Here is a 16337-nt window from a genome sequence, read left to right as displayed (position 1 = left end):
TATAGTACACATACACATGGCCGTAGGTAGGAAAAAAATTTGGGGGGTTCGCCAGAAATTGTTAGAAGGGATCAAGCCATTGATAAAATTTAAATTAAAAAAATAACAATAATAATGAATATTTTTATACAATAGTAATTAAAATATCAAACTAATTTTATTAATTTATTATTATTGCTGTTATTATATCCTTGAGGATATTTTTCTACTCGATCCGGCAGATGAATGAATATCCAGCACAAGTGCTCTCCAATGTCTTTTTTTACATTTTGATTTCATACTGTTAGTGTATACTAACATGCCTTGCTTGTTCAAAAAAAAGCTTTCAAAGTCAGATGGAAATTTTAGTCATAAAGTTTATGTTGTTTGGCCGCTCAAAAAAAAATTAAAATTTGTAATTTTCAAAACTGTGGAACTATTTATTCTTTCCATTAAAAAGTAGATTATGAAAAACTGGTTTCTGTATTATTCACGAAATTTACGATCTAGTGCAATTTCTACTTTGTTTATTCTGTTCGAATAGGTATCGGATTGGGCTATGATTCCAAGAATGAAACATTTTCGCATTAGTTTAAGGAATTCCAAATGTTTGAAAATTCTACCTCGATCGCTTCAGCATTGTCTGCCTGTTGTATTTTTTGTGAAGCTTTGAATAATTTTTGAAAATGGGTTACTGATTTTGGTTTCTGAACTTCCATTAATCCAACATGCGAGAGGTTTCGAGGAGAGGGGGAGTTGAACACCAAAGCCCTCCTCAAAATACGTCCATGCACTTACTCATTTTATCTCTTTTCAGGCATTTTTGACGATATTCCTTCAACAGAAAGCTTATAGACAAACACGCGGAAGCTGCAATCCCAGTGTCAAGTTGGGCCGTGCAGATCAGGACAAGTATTGTTTCCGAACACTGTCTAACATCTTGTAATTTCAATGTTTATACATGGCTACATCCAACGATTTACACCTCTCCTCTGCACCAAGTTGTTCATAATTTATCCCATACAATCTGACAAAAGAAGCAACTGGTCGGTACTGCACGACAATTTTCAATACGTTGGATATTGCAATATTATTTTTTTAGTCAATAATGAGGTCTTATCAACAACTTTAGCAGATTTCATAACCTGTCCGTAATTAAGGATAAACCTTGTGCAAGATCACCATTTTCACATTTTTGTTTTGTTCACATTTCGCATTTACGACAACAAAACTTACGATGGTTGGTACAGCATCCCCTACTCAATAATAAATGGTGTTCTTTCAAATTTACACTTACAGGTGCAGAGACGTGCCAAGGCTTTTCGAAAGGGGTGGTTACGTATACTTTTTATTAGTAGTCAGCCCTTATTTTGCCACCTTCTTCTGCCTTTGACAGAGGCGAGGCGTGGCGTCCGGTCATCGGGAGATGCGGCGATGCAAGCAAAATAATAAAAATATTGCATTTTATATATTTTAGAGAAGCAGTAAAAATAATAAGTCAGAATACTTGCATATTTGTGCGAAATAAGCCAAGCAACAGCATGAAACAGCTCAAAATACGCAAGAGATTCGCTAATGAATTCAAGGCAATGGTGTTCGTCGGCCCAGCTCATCGCAGAATAATGCGAATCTCTCTGGTCTCTGCCAGTGCCGAGAACAGCCGAACGCTTCCGAACAGGCAGACAGGTCCAACGACCTGTACTTTCCCCCACTCTTGAAGGTCTGGGTCATAACAGGCCCTTTTTTAGCCCCCATTCCCATGTTTACGGCCACGGCAGGGTTTGTCTGGAGTCATCAAGATTATTCCGAGTGTGGTGGTGAGGATCATAATTCTGCTTAGGCTCAATATTCTTTTAAAAAAGAAAAGAAATAGAAGGCAGGAAAAGATGGCAAAATGAGGACTTCAGGAATGACTACTAAAAAGTACACGTAACCCCCCCCCATTTCCATTTCGAAAATTCTGGGAACAATACTCGAATGTCTGCTATTTCCACTTTTTAGGGGAAAGGCACATTGAACAATATGAATCTGCTTTTCTTTATCAAAACAACAATTGGCGGCAAACCATAAAGGTTCTTCTTAACTTTAAACACGACAATTGAGATGTCTGCATATATTATATATGTATATGTATATTACAATCATGCCTTCAACATGTAGATTTCCAATCTTTTCTAACGGGAGGTAAAATTATCTGTAGTTCATCACTTTCCCGATGATGGCGCTGAAATCAAATATATTAGGTGTGTGCGGGACAGAATTTTTTTGGTCGGGACAGGAAATTTTATTAATTCCGACATTCGGGATGGGAAAAATTTGCAATTTCCCGACAAGTCGGGAAATTTTCGGTATGGGAAATGTTCGAAATTTCCCGAAGCTCTGTAGATCTCGAATTCTACAAGTCATTTTCACACCACTATATATTTCCCATACTGCAAATTTATTCAATGAAGACAAATCAAACCTAAGGCACATATCACATCGAAGCGACAAGTGTAACGCTGAGAACAAGTCAATCAACAGCAACCAACGTTTCATGCCGTGGAGGCATAACAGGAAAACAAAACTGTCATGTCAAGCAAATCCTCAAGCAACACGTATCACTTCAGTGTGAATCTCCCTAAGACTGCTGCTTTTGCATTAAAATACCTACCAACATTTCCTTGACTTTGATTTTTGTATTTGCAGATGCTTTCTTGCCATTTTTAGCTAATGGCAATGATATGATGGAGGGAAACTCTAAAAACATCTATGTGTAAGCTGAAATTCGACCACATGACTCCTGGCTAGGGTGACCAGATGACCAGACACATACATTCAAAAAAGAGGACAGTGCATGGCTAAAAAGGAGGACAAAGCAAAAATAACACATTTGCAATTATTGCTCTTAACCCTAGTTTACCTAGGAGAAGTTTCAGACACTTACAATGCAGAAAACATCAAGAATTTACCACTTCTTAAAATGTCCATTTGGGATCCTGTTCGGGATCAGGACGAGATTTTTTTCAGTTTAACCTATTTCCAAAACTGAATTAATATTTTATGTAGTTTAGGTGACAAGAAATATAATTTTATTGCCATGAACATTTCTGGTACTCTTCCATCAACAGGGGAAAGTGACCGACTACCTTACACCCTGCCTCATATTTGTTTCTCCCATCCTTAAAACCTTAACATTTTCTTGCTTTCATTTTTGAATTTACACTTTTGCTTTGGAATTTCATAAAAGTAAATATTACTCAATAATTAAACTTCCCACTATGCGTTTCTGTATCGCGTACATATGACTCGTAACAGAAATACAGAGACTGTATGATAGTACACTATCTTATACAGCCCCTGGCCAAGTTATTAGACGCACCTCCAAATTTTATGCAAAATTTTAAGGATTCTATTATCTCGTCTAATTTTTTGTTATTCTCTATTTCTTTTATTTATATTTTATTACATGAAATATTACATTGATTACATGCAAACCTTAACAAAAAACAACAATTACTTGATACATTAATAGTTACAAATATAATTTCTTAGTGTGTCTTGAATATTAGCTATATAATATGTACATATGGCTGGAAGTCAATTTTAATATTTGGTTGAGCCGCCTTTGGTCTTTATCAGTGCTAGGATTCGTCTTGGCATACTATCAATGCATGCTTGTACTGTCTCTTTCATATGAGGATGGTGATTCCACACTTCAATTATTTTTTCAATTAGGCTAATTCTCGACGTAATTGTTTGCTTTGCCACTTCTTTTTTCACTAGGTACCAAACATTTTCAATTGGGTTCATATCTGGAGAGTTTCCCGGCCAGGGCAAGAGAGGGACATTTTCACTCTGTAGAAACTGTTTTATTGATTTTGCGGTATGGCATGAGGCTCCATCCTGCATGAATACGAACTGTTCTCCATTTGGGAACCATTCTCTTACCTGAGGTAGCAACTTTCTTCTAAGCACTTCCCTATACTGTTCTTGCCTCATTGTTCCTTGAACCAAATACAGACGTCCTGTACCTTTGCCACTAATGACTGACCAAATCATAACTTTTATCGGATGTTTGACAGTCTGCACAACACAATCAGGATTGTATTTTTCACCTGGACGTCTTCTCGCAAACTGAGATTTATTCCCCAAGATTTCAAACGTGCACTCGTCACTAAAGCAAACAGATCTCCAAAAGTTCAAATCTTTTTCTTTGTGAGCTTTTGCCCAATGAAAATGTTTACGAATCATAGCAGGGGTTAATTTTGGCTTCTTAGCAGGTCTGAGTGCCTTCAGGTTCATATCAGAGAGCCTACGCCTTACTTTTCTTTCAGATGCACGAGCACCACTCTTTTCAAGTTTATCTTTAAGTTCCTTTGTACTCGCAAATCTATTCGTGAGGCAAATGTTCTTCAAACAACGTAAGGATCTTGGAGTAAAAATTGTTTTACGTCCCCATCTGTTTTTCCTTTGTGGCTCACACTGTCCACCATATTCAATTTTCTTCTTTATTCGCCTCACCGATGCTTCAGACACATCAGTGCGTCTAATAATATGGCCAGGGTCTGTAATACTGATGACGTGTTTGGATAAAGTGATGTTAGATCAGCTCCCAGATGTTCAGTGAGCATTGCTCAAATATTTAACGTGCTCCTAGCAATATGCTTTAGACATAAAATAACAAATGAGGATTCTTATGCATGGATACATTCCACCATATTGGCTATGGCCGATGCTGTATAATCTTTCCAAAAAAAGAGGACATTTACGAATTTCTAAAAAATCTGCCCGGACACCGGACAGACACCTAAAAATGAGGACATGTCCGGATAAAAGAGGACGTCAGGTCACCCTACTCCTGGCATCGTAACTCACTACTTAACAACGTGATGACATTAATTTATTATACTTTTATTGTAGCATCCAACAAACATTTTCATTGATTGCAGCCCCATATACTTACTGGCTGTGAGTCTAGTTGTCAGATCCTCCTATGTCTGCAAAATGAAGCCCAGGGTGGACTACAAGACTACAACATTTGGGTGTCTTCAAAAAAAGGGTCACTCAGAAAACAAATATTTTACTGTTATACTGTAATATGTATGGCAAGGTTTCATCAAATAATAAACAATAATCTCATACAAAACATATTTATTATTACAATTTGCATCAAACTATTTACAAATAAAATGGTTTTCCTCAGAGATGCAGCTCACTATCACTAGAACTTCAAACTGAATCCCGCTCCCATTGCTGACCGGCCTTTCTCAACGACACCCATGTGGAAGCCTCCAACAGACACATCATCATCCGTATCGCCCTAGGGAAGAGGAGAACAAACATGTTAAATAAATATTCCATGGAAGTCAAGGTATTCTAATATTGCAATTTTATTATTCAGTTTATACATGTACAACGAGACTATAAAATTCCCAATAATTTTAATGATGCATGTCAGTAGGGGTTGGAAGTTGATGACATAAAAAAAAAAAAGTCAAAATATAACCCTTAGAATTACCTTAAAATTCTTAAAATATGCCCTAAAAATAATTGTTGAATAAATTGTTCGGTGATTTATATGACTGAAGCAAAGAGATAAAAGCATGCATTTTCCATTATTATTTTTACTTCAAGGTTACATAAAATACACCACAAGGTATTTCTGTGAAAGTCATTCATCTTCTTTCACAGTGGACCTTCCACGATACAGTAGTCGACCAGTGTTTACATAGGCGGAGTTCTGGAGGGCCCAGGGGACACATGATTAAGTTCAGTTACTACATTTTTGTTATGAAGCCACATACCTCAAATCTTGACGTTTGGCATGATGGCAAGTGTAGTACTTGCGCCGCAATAGCGGGTAGTTCTTACAAGTGGGCACTTGTGAGAGGACATTGTCTGCTATGAGGCGAATCCACATCTGGTTGCGTTGCATAAAGGGGTCAAGAAAGATTGAACAATTTAATGAAATTATACTCTGAATCAGATGTTAAAAAAATTAACTTAAACGATTTGATTGATGTGTACAGTTTGAAGAAAGAAAAACGTAAAAATGACTTAATGCAATAACCATACTGTTTTGCTTCTTTTAAAACTGACAACCAATATACTAATTAATATTTGTTTACTTAAGCAATGATATTTAACATTTTCAAATCTAAAAGGCCTAAAACTCAGTGTTTTCAAGTTGCTTTTTTTAATTTCAGGGGGAAGGCCTCCGGACCCCTTATAAACTAGGGGATATTCATATAATCAATACTAAATTAGTATAAAATTGAATTACGTGAGTGAGTATCAAGTTTAGAAAACAACGTTTCAGGGTACAACTGCCCCCTTCTTCAGGTTCTTATTTTCTCTACGCACTAGGTTAAGAAACACTTGAAATAATCTCTGCCAACATTCCTGTCTAAACAACCAGTTAAAAATCCCATTTTAAAAAGTTCCCCATTTCCCACGAGACCTCTTAAAAATCGGTAAAACACGTTCAGTTGCTCAGCCAGCACTGACAACCAACTCCAGTTCGAGAAGTCGTGAAGTTTATTTCCCCACCTTCCCCTCCATTACATCACCATTCCAACTTGAACTCCCGTTCCACCCCGGCCGCTCGGACAACTTCCGGAGTAACATGGAATCCCATCTTTCGTTCTTTTCTCAATGTTCTGTCCCATTTTTTGAAAAGTTTTACCCATCCTTCCTCCAAGTTACCATCATCCCTGTTTAGTTTTATATTTGTCCCAGTGCAAATGTTCGCTGTTAGACGTTTCTATTCAATTTTTTGTTTTCTTTTCTAATAACCTACTTCTTTATGATTTTATGCCCACTCATGATTATATGTTCGGAAAATCCAGTTTTGGGGACTTCTTCTCTAATGTTGTCCTCGTGTTCCCCCCATCTTATATGTATGCTTCTTCCCGTCTGTCCAATATACTCTTTGCCACATTCACATTTAATTCTATATATGCCTTTAGATTCCTCAGGGTTTCCCTTTCCTTTTCCTCCCTTTTTGTATTTGCTGAAATGTTTCTCTATATTCTGGGGGGGGGGGGGCTTCATGCTTCATCCCACACCTAATCCCGTATTCTCTTATGGTTTTCTCAATTTTCTCTGATACCCCTTTAAAGTATGGAATCCCTACAAAACTAACTTTCTACATAACTTCCCCCCTTCCCTCGTTGTTTCCTCATTCTTATTTATATTTCTCTCTGTTGATCATTTTCTGCGCATTCCTTAGTATTCTTTCATTTCGCGGTTCTTAAAACCATTTTTCCTTCTTACTTTCATTATCCATTCTTCTTCCTTTGCTCTTTCCTCCTCTCCATTACACAATCTTCCTGCCCTAATGAGGAAATTATGGAATACGTTCGTTTTAATCCTCCCTGGGTGTTCAGATTTTTTTTAATTAATGTACAGGTCCCCGGCTAACTGCTTATGGTATACCCCCGTTCTTATTTTTTTACCCATTTTTGTGATGCTAAGATCTAAGAAATTAATCTTATTGTCAACAAGGTTTTCACTAGTGAATTTGTTGCATTCGTCTTGCTTTCCTAACCCTTCAAATACCATATTTAGCCCTTCCTTCTTTCCTATTATTAGAATGTCATCAATGCATCTCCCGTCAAATTTGATATCATCCCCTGTTTGCTCCAGGGTCGCCTTTTCTATGTAATGCATAAAAATGCTAGCTATGATTCCGGATACCAGGTTACCCATTGCATTTAAAATTCATGAAAAACAATGGAGGAAAAAAAAAGCCTCATAAAGATGAAATAAAAATGGCAAAAAACACATAAAAATGCTAAAAAAAACAGAAATATGCAAAAACATGCAAAATAAAAATAATGTTTTTTGGTTCTAACTGAATGGAAACAGACTGATATCAGGTTTAGCATTCTTTTCAAGGCTAAGAAAAAAAAAAGATGTTTTGTCATCAACTTCCGAGCCCTATATATCAGCATCCTCGATATGGCAATGGAGTATGTCTCTTTCCCCCAAGGCCAGTAATAAACCCAAACTGGTGTGCCCTGGCAGTTGAAAAGGGTCCAGTAACAGAGGCCCTAAAGGCATTCCAGATAGCACTACGCAATTCACATTCATTGTTTCCTAAACATTTGGAAATTTCGTATCTGACAAGTAGCTAGCTATGTTTATCCATTTCTGACCTACGTAATACTTTTTGAGACCTACAATACAACTCTTTTACAATAGTAACTTATTTACTAACAAATTGTAGTCTTCATGTAAATGGCATGCTGCACTGAACCAGAGTGGGAAAGGGCTCACTGTCTGCTGGTGAATGCTCTAGACCCATTTGAAGAGACATGCCATCATGCATGCATAACTTCTGCTTTCTACTGCTAAGTTCCCTGCATACAGGGAGTGGTCTTGTGCAACAATTTTATTTTATAACAACTGGATTTATAATTCTATGATTTCTTTTTATGTAGGACGGACAGCGAAATGAAAACTTTGAACGTGAGCTAAAAATTCCAAACAGCATATGATTGCCCTGTACATTAGCAACATTGATACTAATTCTTGTTAAATTAAGCACACACAGGAGATGTACTACGTAGAATTTTCAGCATAAAATGCAGGCTCAGCTGGGACTCGAACACGGGTATCTGGCATACCGTGCCTTTGCTCTAACCACTGAGTTACCGACCCAGCCTGGAGAGACCCGGGTTCGAGTCCTAGTAGAACCTGCATTTTTTGCTGAAAATTCTGTAGTACATCTCCTGTGTGCGCTTAATTTAAAAACAATTAAAATCTCCACATTTGGAGGAACCAGGCAACGTCGACGTCTAGTGTTTCAAAGACAACAGATCCCATTGCGGTAGCACTAGCAGAGACGATTGCACACAGGTAAAACAGCGACAGCGAAAAATCGGGCAAAGCCATGCCAGCCCAGTGGTTAGAGCAATGGCATGGTATGCTAGAGACCAGAGTTCGAGTCCTGGTCGAACCTGTATTTTTTGATAAGTGATAATGGGTGGCAGCAGGATATCTGAACACAACACGCTGGCAAGGCAGTAGATCCTAACACTTGCAACATGAACCAAGGTGAAACAGCATTCAGTTATAATCAAAATTTATCGAAGAATGGCAGAGAGGTATGGTGATGCATGTCTGTCATTGCAGCAATTGTTCGAATGGACCAGGCAATTTCTAAATGGTGTTGCTTCTATGACAGACTCTCCTTGACTAGATGAGATACATTGAGTACTGGCCGCCGGTTCAAATCCGGGAACTTTTCTAACGGTGGAAGCGGCCCCGGCGCCCACCCAGCGTCGAATAACATGGGTACCTGGGGGAAACCCTGGGGGGTAAAGGCGGTCAGGGGCGTGATGCTGATCACATCACCCCCACTCACGACCGGATCAAGAAAGTGTTGGGCGTTACCCCCACACCCCCTATACGCCTTCATGGCGTGGTGCTATGCACAGGGGAACACTTTACTTTTTTTTACTGGCACATGGCGCTACAATGCCAGGGATTCCAGGTTTGAATCCTGGCCTGGGCATGGGTGTTTGTGAGTGTACCTTCAGCAATTTCATCATTTCATTACTCATTCCCAGCTTCGCGATTAGCCAAAAGTGAAGTGAAATAAACAAAACCAATCAATCAAAAACATCAATCTTCCCTCACACATAAATTATAATTCACATACCCCATTTCTACAAAACAAACTCCTAACATACAGCATCTAATTAGTATGCCAAAGTTCATTCAAGTCAAGTTCGCATACGATAACTAAAGGAATTTACTGTCAAATTCAGACACATACCAACTGTTTGTACTCCCTGCCTCCAGACGGTGGCTTAGGGCTCGCAGCAATTTTTCTGTGGCCCTGTTCACTTTTGGCTGGCCACGTCGGAAACATGGCTGGGTCGATGGGCAGAGGGGCCTCCTTGAAGTAGTCGTGGTGAATGGCTTCTTCTGCAGTTACGCGCTGAGTAGGATCGTATGTCAGAAACCTTCAGAAAGAGACCAGAACATGTTAGAAACCACCATTCAAAGTTTAATTCAGTATGCATGCACCTGTTATTATTATGATACAGTTGGAACAATATGAATGTTCTACATTAAGTTTCTACAGGAAGTACCAATAACCAAGCATATCAGATAAAAACGGAGAAATGAAGGATACATTAGCAACAAATAAATAATTATGGTCCCTTTTTTTCGTTACAAAATAATATTTATTTAATTATTAGACAGACAGTTACTGACAGTTTAAAGATGGCTGCCAGGAGTAGAAAGCTGTCAGATCGCGCTCCGAAAATGACTGGCTTTTCGGCGATTGTTGTTATTTCTGTTATTTTACTGTGCACGAGTGACAGGCTATTACTTCTGAACAGTGTCGACGACAAAAGCAATAGCCTTAGTGAATGGAAATGCAGTGAGAGATGTTTTGTTTTTCCAGCGGCAGGCATCTTCCCGGCGCTCTTCCCAGCCTCGCCGAGGGAGACATGTTTTACGTTCAGCGGGTAAGCCCTCGCCTCACCGGCTGTTGAACTTTCTCTTCCTTGTGTTGTTGTGTGGGGACATTGAGTTCAACCTAGGCCCCATGCTGATGAAAACCGATTCAACGCTTACTATCCAAATAAGCAGAGAATTAAAAATAAACTCACTGACTGCACTATGGAGATTGCAGATTTTATGAAACAATATTGCATTGCAATTACAGAGACGTGGCTTAACGACAGGGTTCTTGATTGTGAACTACCATTTTCACAAAATTTCAACATATACAGGAAGGATAGAGGATCAAGGGACGGGGGAGTGATGCTTTGTGTGAATAGCAAATGGAAAAGTGTCGTGCGAAGTGACCTACAGTGTGATTGTGAAATTCTCTGAGTGGCGGTGCTTCTCGCCAAAAAAAGAGAAAATTATTCATTGGTTGTTTTTATAGACCGCACAAAACTTGCCCTCTGGCAGTTCTAGAGGCTTGCTACGATTCAGTGCTGTCAGCATCCTCTACGGGAGATGTAATTCTCTTTGGAGACTTTTACCTCTCTATCACATGGACAGACTCCATGCACGGCATTGCAAAAGACAACCAGGACAACTATTTCATGGATTACTTCATTCATGGACTGGGACTTTACCAGCACAACTTGCACAATACTCGGAAAAACAGCAACCTTCACTACATTGTTTCCTCCCTCCCTTCAGCGCACATCACCTCTTCGGGAAACCTCATCCCTTCGGACCACGAATCGCTGGATGCTGTATTCTGGCTCCCGGACCATCTGAGGAGTCAACGACCTCCCCCCCCCCAATGCAAACACCTCGTTTGGCACAAAGTGCCCTGGGTTGACACCCATTTGGCACTGGATTCCATCCCCTGGACGATTCTGGAAAGTGGAAGTTTGGAGGAAGCGTGTGATGTGCTGACAGATGTAATTCACGCAGCGATAAAAAATTATGTACCACTTAAGAAAACTAAATCATGCAAGTTTCCTTCTTGGTTTGACTCTGTACTCTTACTTGCCCTGGGAAACCGAAAAAAGGCATGGGATTTATGGAAACAATTTCCTAACGAGAACACTCGAAAAACCTTCACCGATTTATGACACCACTGTAAAAAAACTGCAGAAAATTAAATACAGTGAATACATCGGCGCTATTACAAACAACATCAAATCAAATCCCAAACGTTTTTGGTCACTCATCAACTCAAGAAGGTGAAATTCCCGAATACCTTTCGAAGTACAGCATGACTCAGTACATGCAGAGAACCTTGAAAGAGCTGATCTCTTAAACTCCTTTTTCTCTAAAAATATAGTGTCAAATATACCAGCTTCTTCTCTTCCTAATCTCACTCCAGCGCCCGACCTTGCGCTCTACGAGGAAACATTGGAGTATTGCAGCACATGCAGACCGTGGCTATTCACAGTTTTAAAGTTTTAACATTCCAAGGAGCAGTTTCTAACTGGGAAAAACGACATGGTAGTTTGACGTGCACCTGTAATGGGTTTTAGATTTTTATTGTTTTTTAACCACACACCTTTTACCAATCCTATATCCCGTACCTACGGAGAGTTCGACGTGGTTATGATTTATACATAACCTAAACGTGAGCAGCCTGAGGAAGGGAGCAGTTGCAACCTGAAACGTCGCAGGAGTTACCTCGATTCTAGCAAAACGTAAGTTAATAAATAATATATATATATTAACTTGTGAGTAATTCACACATCTTTCATCATGAAAAAATGGCCAAAGCTGTATTTGAAATTCTCTGGTAAATAAATAAATAAGCAAGTTACTAACTTTTTCTGTGAAACATATTTCTAGAGGTTCTATTTCGGTGGTCTCTGCTACCATCCCCTTGGGATGTAAAGTTAGCAACTCGCTAATGATTATCAACTGCATCTTTCATTCCTCAAACATGAACATTTATTTACTTGAAATTAGTGTACTTGATTTTCTTTCCAAGTAATTGTTTGCTATACATATTACATACTGCCTAAACAAAATAAAAAGGCACATTTCAAATTTAAAAATAAAAATAATACTAATAATAATGATGATAGCGGAGAGTTAGGAGTAGAGGACACGATTGGAATACCGTGAGAAGAGAGGAGTGGTGGAAGACCAGGAAAAAATGGATAGGCTTGACTTCTATGCCGACCCAGTACACAATTTTACTCATAAACAAATTTTATGTACATCTTTAACCTTTGGCAGATATGATCTCTTCCCATCTGTAAACATCTCCCCAAAGGGAGATATACAGTTGGGACTAGTATATATATATTTTTTCTCATAGAATCATACTCTTGTAGGAGGGGGAATTTCGGAACTAAAACTACAAACAACACAATTTGAAGAAGCAGAAAATTTAAATTTTACACTTCCTGTTTGGAGAGCTCCTTTGCTCACATGTGACAAACTTGCATTGCATTTGTAATTTTATTACGTTACTTTCATACTGATATAACAGAAATAAACAAAAACCAGAACTCAAATATCTTCTGTGGTTTTACAGAAATTACATGTAAATCACTGTCACATGATGCTGGTACATATATGGACCAGCTGTCTGAATGAGCTTTTAGGAGTGGTGCATATATTAGGGATGGGACCGATTAATCGGCACTCTATCGGTATCGGCCGATATAGGCATATCGGTGTATCGGTTTATCGGTAAAATTACCGATTATTTTACCGATCCAATATATCAATTATTATCTGATAATTTAGTGCAAAATTCTGCCAATTTGTTGTAATTTCTATGAATAATATCCATGCCCTACTTTCTGAAAAAGTAAATGACTAAATATGCAACTTCTTTTGCACTGCAGTCACCTTGAAACACACATTTCTTAAAGAGGTCAGTGAACCTTTCAGGTTTTTCAAGGACCATTTCTAATTTTATATCGGATCGGTAGAATATCGGTTATCGGTAAATTTTATATTGGTACTTTATCGGTATCGGCCAAAATTTCATATCGGCCCATCCCTAGCATATATGGAGCAACCAGTCAGAGTGGGTTAAAAATGAGTTTCTCTTTCATAGAAACTTGGAAATTAAATATTCAGCAAAAGTCGCAATTCACTCTACAAGTTAGATTAAGAAGAATAAAAAAAAAAAATTGCATACTTTTTCATGAGATCCAACCCAACTTCAGTGAGCATTGTCCCAAATCTGGAATGTAGCTGGCTCAATGGATATTCCGTGAATGTCATCTTCTGCACTGCTGGAAGTTTGCCGTAGCCTGGCCATATCTTCTCATTAGGAGTCCCCAAGTCCTGGAGAAGATGAAGAAGCATGAGTATGAAATTCTTACCAACTATAGTTGTATGTTTTAAGAGGTTAAACCAAAATATAATTTCAAAATACTAACTACATGCTAGATAGAGTGTTAGAATAATGCTAACAAAATATTATTTACTAGGGATGGGCCGATATGCAATTTTGGCCAATACCGATAAATAGAGGCATGCATATTTTGTTTTTGACGAAAATACGAAATGTTAAATAACTCATTGTAATGTTAATTTCTCATGTTTCTGAAAGGTGTGAGGTGCATTTTCTTCCCGTTTTGTCATGAAATAATGTGAAATACTCTTAAAAACAAAATTTAGAGTTTATTTACCAACGCGACACTTTCTGAAGTTTGAATTATCCTGCGAGTTATGCAATTCACGGAAAATTGATGAATTCTGCAGTAAATATTTGAGAAGCAAAAATGGACCCCATTATACAGGAATAAACTTAATACTCTGGAACTACTTAAATGTGCTATTAGAAGGGATATGGTTATTTTGTGTAATAAGTGTGGTTCTTAAATCAAATTTAGGATTATATTCACAATTTTAAATGAAAATGTCATTTTATATACCGCTTTTGATCCAATTTTTCACCGCTATAACTTTGAAATTTTATTTAATTTACTGCTTTTGAATCCGAAATTGGCTGTTTCTGTACCAAAATTTTGCTGTTGTATTTACGAAAAATATGTGCCTCTACCAATAAAGTACCGACATAAAATTTACTGATAACCGATATTCTACTGATCCGATATAAAATCCCAAATGATACATGAAGAACCTGAATGTTTCATTGACCTCCTTAATAAATGTCCGTCTCGAGGTGACTCCAGTGCAAAATAAGCTGAATATTTTTAGAATATTTACTTTTTCAAAAAGTTGGGCATGGAGATAAGCCATAAAAATTATGACACAATGGCAGAATTTTGAACTAAATTATAATCGGCAATTTTAGCAATAAAACCGATATGCCTACATCAGCTGATACTGATAGGGTACCGATTAATCTGTCCCATCCCTATTATTTACACAAACCTGAACCCTTACAACCTAGGTGGTAAATGTTAATAAGATAATATACAGCAAATAAGAACTTGCAATAGAAGCTTTATAAAATTATATGGTGGAACCTCGATATTGCGCTTTTCAGAGGACCAAGCTGAGAAAACTTAAAATGCACGAAAAATGTAAAACCCAAGAACGTGAAATTGGGGTTCCACTGTATATAATCCTCATGTCAGAAGAAGAAAAGGTGTTATTGATGTAAGTCACCTAAGAACGAATATTTCACTCAGTTGAAACATAATGAATAAAACAGTAAAGTATGCAAGAAGGACAAGTTATGCACATTATGTGTTGCCTACCTGAAATAAAATTCAATTTATAAATATTGGAAAAAATGATAATTGTAAACAATTAAGACACATTTATTTTTTTGTGCCTTGACATCCACAAGTTCTGATAAGGCAAAGGAGCACACCGTCTCAAAGAAGGAATTGAAAGATGAAAATGATCATTTTCTGCAACAAGTCAACTGAGTGTGATCCAACCCAGTAGCATGTGTAAAGCTGGAATCAAGGAGTTGCAACACATCTACTGCATACTATAGGAAAGCATAATCAATGCTTTATTTGTATCAATGTAGGATCCCCACTCAAATAAAATTCCAAGATTTTTCCAGGTTTTCAAGGCAATTTTAAAATAAATTTCCAGACCATTATGTGGTTATTTTACATGCTGATAAACATGTTTTAAGTTTTTTATTTAAGTGCCTATTCAAGAATATAAAGTTTATACTGTATTACAATGTTCAAAATAAATGATAAATAAACTAAACAGAACATCTCCCATCAAGAAGTTGATTCAAGAAAGAACATAGAATTTAATATCATTCATAAATCCTGGCAAGTCAATAAATATATAAAAAAAAAATAATTTTCCTGACTTTTCCTATGTTTTTATGGATACTTTCAAAATTCCATGATATTCCCCACAAGGTTAACTTTCCTGAAATTTCCATGAGTGTCTTACTCATATGCTGATTTCCTGCACTTTTCCAAGATTTCCAGGTCAGTGGAAACCTAGTAATATCTTTATTAATACACAGCTCTATAGCATGTATTTAGTAAAAAGTTAAACCAATGTTTCACATTCACACCACATTCAAATGACTATTTGGGTCACTCCATATCAAAATGAGTGAAAAAAAAATATACAAAAATGTCCTTCACTACACATACTGTTATCAAACTTTCAAGATATCAAAAACAGAACAACTTGCAATGTGAGAAATAGTAAGTATTTTGTAAATAAGGACATCACAAATAGTATATTGTGCAAATTTGATGGAAATTGTAGAGAACGAGGGTAGCCCATTTGTTGAGCTGACAGGCCATTGATTAGGCTGATCTAATACCAATCATTGGGAATTCATCTACCGATACCAGCTTTTCCGGGAAATTGATCTTACATGGGGTCTTCAAAAATGTTGCGGGAGAGTCTAATTTCACAGTCTAATTATCCTGGAAATTAGGCAAAATTAAAATTTTCTTTTGATTTTGCACGAAAAACTATATTTTGTGATTACGTAATATATATTT

At 37.4% G+C, this 16337-nt stretch overlaps 1 protein-coding gene across 3 annotated transcripts in view; it reads right to left on the bottom strand.

Moving 5' to 3' along the window:
- Positions 1–5097: 5097 nt before the first annotated feature.
- The window catches only part of Pitslre (cyclin dependent kinase 11B pitslre), a 51221-nt gene continuing 39981 nt past the window's right edge, over positions 5098–16337 (bottom strand). For all 3 annotated transcript variants that reach the window (XM_083129121.1, XM_083129108.1, XM_083129115.1), the window contains 3 exons: positions 13568–13716; positions 9746–9935; positions 5098–5281 (listed from right to left, as the gene is read on the bottom strand). In XM_083129121.1, the coding sequence (XP_082985247.1) occupies positions 5183–5281; positions 9746–9935; positions 13568–13716 (438 nt within the window). In that variant the 3' untranslated portion in view covers positions 5098–5182. The remainder of the gene's footprint in view (positions 5282–9745; positions 9936–13567; positions 13717–16337) is intronic.

Source organism: Lepisma saccharinum, chromosome 1, assembly GCF_977018435.1.
Source record: "Lepisma saccharinum chromosome 1, izLepSacc3.1, whole genome shotgun sequence".
Classification (NCBI taxonomy): domain Eukaryota; kingdom Metazoa; phylum Arthropoda; class Insecta; order Zygentoma; family Lepismatidae; genus Lepisma; species Lepisma saccharinum.
Note: the sequence above shows the minus strand (reverse complement) of the source record. Positions and strands in the feature narration are given on the sequence as shown.